The following is a 10,155-nucleotide window of genomic DNA, read 5'->3' as shown; positions in this document are numbered from 1 at the left end:
GTGATTTTGACCCTTCCATTTGTCCACAAATAAACATCACCTCACTTGTGTCCATTGAATCCATCAACATGTCACTTTCTTTTTACTTCATTCCAGTTAAATATGCCAAAAGTACAAGAAGAATCATCTCGGTTGTATTCTGTTTCCTAGCTTAGGTTTTGCTAAAATTGGCCTAGCTTAGTTTTTGCTAAAATTGGCATAATCCCTTATATTTCTGGATGGAGGGGTACTTATGTTCTTCTTGTTGTGAAACAAAATGGTGGACTACACCTTCCTAGTTATATCCTAAACTTGATTAATAGTTAAGAAAAAATCAGGTCATAAGGAATAATCTTCATATTTAAAAATACTTTATTTTCATCAATACCAATACAAAACTGAAAACATAATATAGATGAACAAAAAAGTGCTTTATAGATTATTTTTAGAAAATAAAATAGAAGTAAAACTAATTGTTGCAGTAAATATCTGTAGTGAAGTTGCAGATTGTAAATCGTGCAAGTTTAACATATATATATGCTGTGCAATTTAAGAAACAAAAACACAAGATTTATTTGGGTAAACCTCAAAAGTGGATACGGAATGGAAGAAGAGATTTGACCTAGCTTTCAACAGAAAACCTGGCCCAAAAACATCAAAAACTTACAATTATTTGGGAGAAATCAGCGAAAAACTCACACGGAGAACAAAGAAACTAACCACTTATGGCGGCACTATCACAAGGCATCGTTACGGATTTTTTTTAAAAAAAGTAGCAATGACTTTGATTGAACAAGCATCAACATGAACTGTTGAATAGTCCACATTGGTTGTGGAAAGACAAGGGACCTAATATATAAGTGGAAGAATCCTACACCTCAATAGCTAGCTTTTGGGGTGTAATAGTTCATCTCTGGCCTGATGGACTGAGGGTTAGCAATGTATGAAGGGGGCCAGGGAGATTGTTGAATAGTCCCACATTTCTTGTGGAAGGACAAGTGACCTAATATATAAGTATGGGAGCCCCTCACCTCAGTGGCTAGCTTTTGGGGTGGGCCAACAACCAAAACAACCAAACAAACATTGGTCTGGGCCTTCTAGACAGAGCTTCCATGTAGAATAGCATCCAAGATGCGTATAATGACTATCTGAACAATGAAACTAGCTAGGTTTTCACCTGAAGAATATAGGAGAGTGAAAACAATGATGCGTTCATGAAGGATAATTGCACCCACGAGCGTCGACATCATTGGCATTAGTCAAGGACCATGCAAGACTTTCGTTAGGCTCCCACTCCCTGCCATCTACAAACTCCCAAGCCACCATAGCACTACTGAGACAAAAGCAAAAGAGGGTTATCGTTGCCGAACTTTCTACCGAAACAAGCAGCTCCGACTCCTCCTCAACATATGTAACGCCCCAACATTCGTTAGCCATAAACACAGCTAACTCACACCGGGGTGTTATGCATTACCTATGATATAGTACCAGTTCCAGGATACACTAGCTGGTACACACAGAATAAATGTGGAATCAAAGTAAACTATTTTATTACATCACTGGGTAGTAGTCCTTACAAACGTTGCTATCATGGACAGGCCCATAGATGAGCAACACAACAGCACAGAAAAAATAAAATCGACGGCGCAGAAGCGAACAACGCGGAGAACTAAGCGACTAAGCGACTATGCACTAGGCAAAGAACCTAGGCAACTAACTTATTCCACAGGCGAGGCTTGGGGCTAGGCACGAAATATCTAAAAGTCATCATACTCGGCTTGCTCCTGGAGGTACTCCTCGGCGGTCGGGTCGACATCTTCATCTTCAAACTCTATAGATTATTATAAGGGGCAAGGGTGAGTACTTAACGTACTCAGCAAGCCGGGGAAAAGAATGACATGTTGGTTTAATAAGGAGGCTACGGTTTTATTTGCGAAAGCTACCTTTTTGGCAAAGTGATTTATTTCACAAAACTCCTAATGAGTGAGTCAAGTTTTAGTTGTCGGGAGGAGGCTCACGCCTCGACCCATTCCACAAGTTGCTTTGCAACAACTTGTCACGATTAACAAACAACAATTAATTTGTTTCTTTCATTAGTTTCTTCTCACTTTCACAGCAACACATAGTCCACACAGTTATCTCAGCACAACAACGCCATCATGGCCCTAACAACACCTCGGTGTCGGATGACACCCCAGGTCACACAGACCTGTTCCTAACCACAAAGGTTAGCCGTCTACCACACAGGCGGACTCTGGTAACATTCCCTTTTTAGTAACCATTTTTCCACAAACCTTTGTCAAACAAATCTACGCTATGAGAAACACCTTACACTCGCCCTTGACCGTGGGCACGGCTGTTCGAACAGTTCATTAATCTCTGCAAAGGTTGCACGCTTTACCCACACGACACGAAACTTACACCGGTACTGGCCGGTACCAGAAGTTCGTGATAAGGCCTTTCCAAAGCTAACCCATGAAAATCGCATACCACCTAGTTGGGCTAAGATCCATAGCCGAGTATCAGACAATAACAGCCGTCATCCGCTCAGGAAATACTAAGGATGCCTCCTACTCCTACTGGTACCACGCCACAATAGAGGCAAAAAGACACTCATGATGGGTAATAAATGTGTAACACTTCGTCTCCTCATCCTCAGCATTCCACAACCATTGGCACACCAACTCCCATGTGATAACAATTTACTTAGCCAGAGGTATCCCATAAATACCCGTGTGGTCGCACTGTAACGTGTTTGGATGGATTTCCCAAAGGAAACGGTCCTTAACGACAATACGTAGCCAAACCACAAAGGCATGACTCCGCATCATCACCACTTTCACAACACATTTTATTTCACAACTCCTCGGTACAACGTACCGGATTTTTAAACATGTATTTGGAATAACCCAAGTTTCCCACACGGCAACAACGTAAGCATGGCTAAGCGGAACTACCTCGGTAATCATGTAACGATACCAGCGATAATATTTGTGGAGCTAACAAAGGTATGGAAACATCAACCTATGTAATAAAAGTGCAACTACTAGGTTGGTCCGTCGGTTGTATAAACAATCCGAGGCCTAAACATGTTAATCGTATATACTAAGCAATGCATTTTTGCAAACAACATATCATTGCAAATATAGGGGCAATGTGATCAAAGAGGCTTGCCTTGCATAGGATTGGGGTCTTCTCCTTCGAAAGCGGCATCCGGAGCTTCCTCGAACTCAAGCTCTTAACGCGAAAACAAAGCTAATAAACAAAAGGCAATAAAACAAGCTCAAACCAGAGTAGTGCCACTGTGTAGATCTCAATTTTAGAAAAATTTAGGAACTTGAATGGGGTCAATCGGAGTTACGGTTGATTTTCTATGAATTTTCAAAGAATAAATGGGTTTTCTGGAATATTGGAAAATTGACTTAACGGAAAGGAATATTCCGTTGGAATATTCCGCTAATTGGGACGGCAAGGGGGCCCACCTGTCAGCGATTGATTGGAGGGGGAAGGGCGCGGGCCCGGCTTGTCAGCGGCTTGAGGGAGTAAAGAGAGGTGGGGCCGGGCTGTCAGCGGCTCGGCTCCCTTCTTCTTCCTCTTCTCTTCGCTCTGATTCGGCCCGAGACAGGTGCGGTGATGCGCCGTGGCGGCGGGACGCGGCGAGGCGATCGGCGGCCGGGGAAGGGAGCGGCGACCTCCGGCGAGACTCCGCCGGCGGCGGCGGCACTAGGAGAGAAGGCGCGGCGCCCCCGGATGTCAGTCGCTGGAGAGGCCTTCTTCCTCCTCCACGGCTCCACGCTCTGCTCGGCCCACCAGGAAAAGGATATTGGTTCGCATCTCTATATTGATCCGCGGGGCGGGATAAAATCCTTTCTTTCTCGTCCACTCCAGGGGGTGGGCTCGGGACGACGATGCACCGCGGCGGCGAAGCGCGGCTCGGCGTCCGGCGGCCGGGGAAGGCGGCGGCGGACTCCGGCGATGCTCCGGCGACGCTGGAAGGCGCGGCGCGGTGGCTGTGGTTGGCGGCACAGAGAGCAAAAGGAGAGAGAGAGAGAGAGGAGAGAGATGGGAAGAGATGGTGTGGCGAGAAGGGAGCTCGGGTTCTCCTTTTTATAGGTGAGCAACGCAGTGGCGAGCTGGCGGTCTAGACGCGGGTAACCGGGAGGTAGGCGGCTAGCTGCTCGGCCGAATTCCTGGGAGGATAGGACGGCGACGCGACGGAGTGGCGTCACGCACCGGTGGCGACTCGACGGCGAAACGACGGCGAAACGACACAAAGGGATGTGCAGAGAGCGGGAACGGCGGCGGAACATGGGTGACGCGCGCCGACGACGGCTATGGCCGGGATTTGGGCGGTAGAGTTCTCAGAGCGAGGTGACGCGGGCGACGTCACGCGCAGTGGCGATGGAACGCGAGAGAGAGGGAGGCGCGAGCTCGGCGGCTTCCCGGAAGGAAACGGCGACAAGACGCGGTGAGGCGATCGCGAGAGGACGCGCGTCCGCGGATGTGAGGCGGCGACGCGATGGCCAAGGTGACGGCGCGAGGCGACGGGAGCGGCGTCATGCGGCGGTGGCGACAAGACGCGAGAGAAAGAGAGAGAGACACGCAGCTCGGAGGCTAAGCTCCTTCCTCACGAAGCAAAGGGGAACGGATAAGGGTAACTCGAGGGTGACTCGGCCTAGGGGCTAGGGTTAGAGGTGACGAAGGGCGAGGTGGCGACCGCTTTCTGTTGGTGTTGACGTGACGGCGACGGGATGGCGACTCGATGGATGGAGTGGACGGCGACGAGACGGGGGTGACGCGGGGCGACGTGGCTCCGTGTCTCCCGGAGAGGGCGCGGCGGTTTTCGCGGAGTTTGGCGCGAAGCGGCTTTGGCGTGGCTCGGGAGTGGCGTGACGCGAGCTTGGCGCGGCGTGCGGGGCGGCGAGACGTGGCCCTGGCACGTTTCGGGGCGCACGGGAGGTGGTTTGGTGCAACGCGGCACGGACACGAGGGTGGAAACGGTGCGGCACATGGGCGAGACATTTTGTCGAACACCTGGCGTGCATGCTTGTGGCTGGTCTGGGGAGGAAGACGATGAGCAGTAGTGGGCTTGGGCTGGCCGGCCTACTTAGGTGGAAAGGAGAGGAGAGGGTGGAGGGGAGCTTGGCCTGGGAGAGAAAAGAGAGGAAGAGGCCCAATTCGAACAGTAACAGTTCACATTTTTCCAGAGATTTGTAGAGTTTGAATTTTGAGAAGATTTCAAAGGATTTGAATTTGAATTTTGACCTAGGGTTTCATGGAATTTTAAAGGCAATTATAAGAGAGGATTTGAGATCCAAATGGCACAAAAACAATTAAGAACCAAATTAACTCCAAATTTTTAAATGACAAATTTTTAAATAAAAGCACATAAAATATGGGTGCTACAACATACAAACTCATGGACGCGGCGACGAAGCCTTATACATCACCTCTCCACCAAAACCAAATGCCTAGCTAGTTCTCATAAGAACCTTCAAATCGTAGAGGATGCTAATGGCCACTCATTCTCCACAAAGTAAAACCCATCCAATCGAACCAACATCTTAGCCCTTGTAATGGAATTCCTTGCGACCGGAGTTTGGAAATAGATCGGACAAAAGAGGGGGAGGAGCTCTAGGCAACGGGAGGAGACCCAGGTGGTTGGAGGGGATCCCTCACCGTTGACCAGAGAACACCATCCACACCGTTGTCCGCTTTCCGACGAACAATATCTGCATCGGTGCTTAGTGCTTACCCCTCTTCAGCAGTCTGTCCTGCTTATTTGGTCTCTCCATGCGGCAACCCCACTGGCAAAAATTGCACCTATACTAGTTACCTACGCTGACACCACCTTGCCGGGCTTCGTACCTGCACCTCCACCGGTATCGATGTCAATACACAAGCTTGTCCGCCACCCCTTGCCAGATCTGTTTGAGGGGAGGGTGCATTTGGCCTCGGAGAGGCTGATCTGGCTGCCCCTCCACCTCTATCCATTGAATCCACCTTGTGGTCGGTGCCTCCGGTCATCGCCTTCTTCCAGAACGATCTGAGTTCAATGATTTATCGATTTCAGAGACGACGGCAATGATACTAGGATGGAACAAGGATCTCATCAAGCAAGCTGACCGGCACAGAGGGAGCACGCCTCTCCACGTCGCGGCGTCATGGGGGCACCACGACGTCATCAGCTTGCTCCTCGACGCCGACCCCTCGGCGGCGTACCAGCCTGACCACGACGGCGCGTTCCCGATCCATGTCGCCGCCTACGACGGCCAGGTCAGGGCCGTCTCCATCCTGCTCGGGCTCGACAACCACCGCAAGTGCGCCGGGCTGTGCTCGGGGGAGCGCAGGCGTCGAGACCTAAGAGGCTGCGCCGAGCTCCGCGACGGCCGCGGGCGGAGCTTCCTCCACGTCGCCGTCGAGGAGCAGCGGCAGTCCGTGGTCGCGTACGCCTGCAAGCTCGGGAACCTCTCGCCGGCGGTGATGAACATGCAGGACGACGACGGCAACACGGCGCTGCACCTCGCCGTCATGGCCGGCAACATGTGGATCTTCAACCCTCTCATGGAAAGACGCAAGGTCGAGCTCAACTTGACGAACAATAAGGGAGAAACCCCGCTTGATATTGCTTGGATCGAGAAACCAGTTGGTGTTTATTTCGGATTGGTAAGCTAGCTAGCTACTGAGGTTGTTCTTCAATTTTCTGAATTGCTTGAATTTGTTCAGATTTCAGAAGTGATATACTTGCTATGATTCGTTTGAACCGAATATTTTTTCTGGCAGAATCAACGGGTCAAGATATACAAGTTGCTTAAAGGTGCCAACGCCATGGAAGGTAATCACCGATGGGATCTCTTTCTCAAAAAACACAACAAGAAGGTAGACGAGGAGGTTGAAGGGAAGAAGCTGACCGAATCCACCCAAACCATCGGCGTCGGCTCGGTGCTGATCGCGACGGTGGCGTTCGCGGCGGCGTTCGCGCCGCCGGGCGACTACGGCGACGATGGCGCGCCGAGGCTGGCCGACCGCTACGCCTTCGACGTGTTCATCATCGCCAACACGCTGGCGTTCATCTGCGCGGGGCTGTCCGTCATCAGCCTCACGTACGCCGGTGTGGCCGCCGTCGACATGCGCACCCGCATGATCTCCTTCGTCTTCTCGGCGTCGTTCATGGCGTGCTCGGCGAGGAGCCTCGGCGTAGCGTTCGCGTTCGGGATGTACGTCGTGCTGGCCCCCGTGGCGCGCACGACGGCCATCGCCGCCTGCGTCATCACGGGGCTCGCGCTGGCCGACGTCGCGTGGTTCGTCTTTGTGGTGGCCGCCGGCGAGGTGATGCTGCTCAAGAGGCTCGGGATTGCACGAGCGTGGTGGCGGCTGCCGTTCGCCATCATGGCCACCTTGCTGATGCAGTTCTGGCCTTACATTGTGATTGTTGTCGTGGTGTTGTACTCCAAGATTAGGGGAGTACATTGAATTGAAGTCGAATTCTAGCTGATGTGAGTGGACGGGAGCTAAACTGGATTTTAGCTTAGGTCCGTGGTTAAGCTTACGGTTAATTATTCTGGACAATACTTCGATAGATCAGAGCATGATATATATGGTTTCTGTACCAAAGTTTGAATGCATGTTACAACGTTGCCAACATTTAACTTAACATTTTGCGATGGATATCTCAACTGTACTTCATGATCACTGGTGGTTTAAGTCTCGCCTGTGAAGACCTTTGATTTTCACTACCCTTTGGTCCTAGCAGCTAGCATAGCCACAAGTAAAGACTGATTTTAGCCGCTAGGGAAAACCATTGTTTTAGTAGTACGATTTTGCTATATATTTGTCGACAAATTTTTCCCCAAAAATTTGACAGATGTAATTACAGTATAATCGTAGTATAATTACACTGTAACTTGCATGTAATTACACTGTAACTATAGTGTAACTTGTATGTAACTTTCAAAAATCTCTCCATAACATGTTATTTCGGTAAAATGGAGGTCGTGGGAACAAATTCTTTCACATATGTGTGTGATATGATTTGTTTTCTTACTCACCAAAACAAATCTTGTAATAGATCTAACGATTCAAAATTATGCGAAACTTACATATAAGTTACATTGTAGTTACATGCAAGTTACAGATTAATTACATATAAGTTACAGTGTAATTACACTACGATTGTACTATAATTACATCTGTCAAATTTTTAGGGAAAAATTTGTCGACAAATGTATAGGTAGTCCCGATGTGCGAGCGAAACAGACAGGAGGAAGAGAGGATAAGGCACATTCATCTCCTCATTAAAAATATATTGCTCCGACTCCACCGGCACCTATAGTGCTCAAAGGTGCTGGTTCTATATTTTTGTTATCGAAAGAAGGTGGAAAAGATCCATCGGTGCCGATTTAAATGAACCGGTACCTATCAAGCGATACCTATATGGGTTTGGTAGTAGTGGTAGTTGTATCTATGAACCTCTAGATGAAAGATAACACCTTCATGCCTCTGCCGACTTTCCAGCCTCGGATTCCATGCTATCATCGCCACAGGTAGTGCCGACCAGCGGTAGCTAGCGCCTCTTCCTCATCATCGGCGTTGAGGCAGCCTAGAATGTTGTTGTCGACTTGTCTGGTCACCAGCCACGATGGGCAACGGTGTTGTGGTGAGGAGGATGGCTGAGGATGATTGGGTGACTAGGCCTAAGGTAGAAAGGGTGGAATTAGAGGGCTCACTGAGGAGAGGATACGCAGCAGCGCCGGCAATGCCGGAGTGGCGATACCCATGTTTAGTCACTACGAAGGTAAAATAGTGCCACGAGGTCACTTAGAACTAGGCATAATTAGTGGTAACCTGCGGGTTCACAGGTCGACCACTCTCGTCCTAGGTGCGGCAAGTCGGGCCACGACATAGGAACCCGCGGGTTACCCACTTATTTGACCTATAAGTGGGTTTGAGGGTTGGTCAACTTGCATCCCTACTTCAAACTCGATATTGGTGATGGCTAGACCGATTGAGAGTTGGAGACGGCAGAACGGCGGAAGTCGGTGCGGTAGCTGCCGAGGCAGAGCTCGGCGGGAGAGGAAAAGCGGCGCGGTGCGGCGAGGGAGCAGCGGAGAAGAAGCAAGAAAACACAGCGGGTCGGGGCTTTCTAGCTGTACAACAGCGCAAGAAGACAAAGAAGAGAGGTGGTGGCTTGGGAGAGATTTTTCTCGTGGACACGGAGCTGAAGGCGCGTCGCGCGCGGCACGAAGAAGGGGAGAACAACGATTTCTTGGGTGACGGATCGGATGGCGGCGGAGTGGGGATCACTGCCTTAGAAATGATTTTTCTGTACGAGGGTGTTAATGTCAAAATTTGGTAAGCCCCAAAGTAATCATCGGCCTAGAGTCAATATTGGCTTTAGAGTCTTAGAATCGGCCGATGGGAATTATCAAGTCGTCAATAGTCGGATTCGTAGTAGATTCGGTTAAGGAAATTAACCTATTAAAGGAAGTTTATCCAGAAGTGACCGAGTTCAAGAAGAATGCGGCATGTCAGTTTATCTTTTAATTAGTAAGAGTCCGTTAGTTTCCTTTTATGTTTAGGAACGTGGGTTTAGTGTCCGATAAGAACTTTATGTTTTTCCTTTTATCTTTAGGAAAGTTTCTTTTTGTCCAACAATGACTAATATGTACACATAGGTATAAATATGTACACCCGGGGACATTGTAAACTATCTCTCGATCAATAAAACTACTTTCGGCACATCACCACCCTCTTTTCTGAGGTTTTTACTTATCAACGGGTGGAGCTTGGCACCTGACACGGGGCTGCATCGGCTTTCAATCTCTGGCGAAGGGGTAAGTCCTACGTTCCACCGGCCCTGACAATCGTATCGGTTACGTTGGTGTTGTCTAAGGCTGCATCGTTCTTGACCTCTTAGATCGCTCTGGTTTGGTTGGTATGTTTGTCTACCTACTTATCATATATCTTAACTAATCTAGTTTGGTAGTTCGATTTACATATATCAGCAGGGATCTGCATTAGGGTTTTCGCCGATATCAGCTAAATTGCTTTGCCAGATTAAATTAGCTAAGGCATCCATCACCCTAAAAATTAGTCAAAGACATGATTGTTTAGACTTTATTCTTCTTAGCACACTTTGCGATGCACCATCCCTAGTCATGCTTAGAATCATACAGG

At 49.0% G+C, this 10,155-nt stretch overlaps 1 protein-coding gene across 1 annotated transcript; it reads left to right on the top strand.

Annotated features, from left to right (window-relative positions):
• The first annotated feature begins 5,931 nt into the window (after positions 1-5,931).
• Positions 5,932-7,620, top strand: LOC127784214 (ankyrin repeat-containing protein At2g01680-like). Its single transcript, XM_052311402.1, has 2 exons — positions 5,932-6,645; positions 6,763-7,620. Exons 1-2 carry the CDS (start codon positions 6,064-6,066, stop codon positions 7,450-7,452), a joined length of 1,272 nt encoding a protein of 423 aa, XP_052167362.1. The 5' UTR covers positions 5,932-6,063; the 3' UTR covers positions 7,453-7,620.
• Positions 7,621-10,155: the final 2,535 nt, after the last annotated feature.

Source organism: Oryza glaberrima, chromosome 9 (genome assembly GCF_000147395.1).
Source record: "Oryza glaberrima chromosome 9, OglaRS2, whole genome shotgun sequence".
Taxonomy (NCBI): Eukaryota; Viridiplantae; Streptophyta; class Magnoliopsida; order Poales; family Poaceae; genus Oryza; species Oryza glaberrima.
Note: the sequence above shows the minus strand (reverse complement) of the source record. Positions and strands in the feature narration are given on the sequence as shown.

Coding starts and splice junctions, on each gene's coding strand:
- LOC127784214 (XM_052311402.1), top strand. CDS start 6,064: ATGATACTAGGATGGAACAAGGATCTCATCAAGCAAGCTGACCGGCAC. Junction 6,646..6,762: donor TTGGTGTTTATTTCGGATTG/GTAAGCTAGCTA, acceptor TTTTTCTGGCAG/AATCAACGGGTCAAGATATA.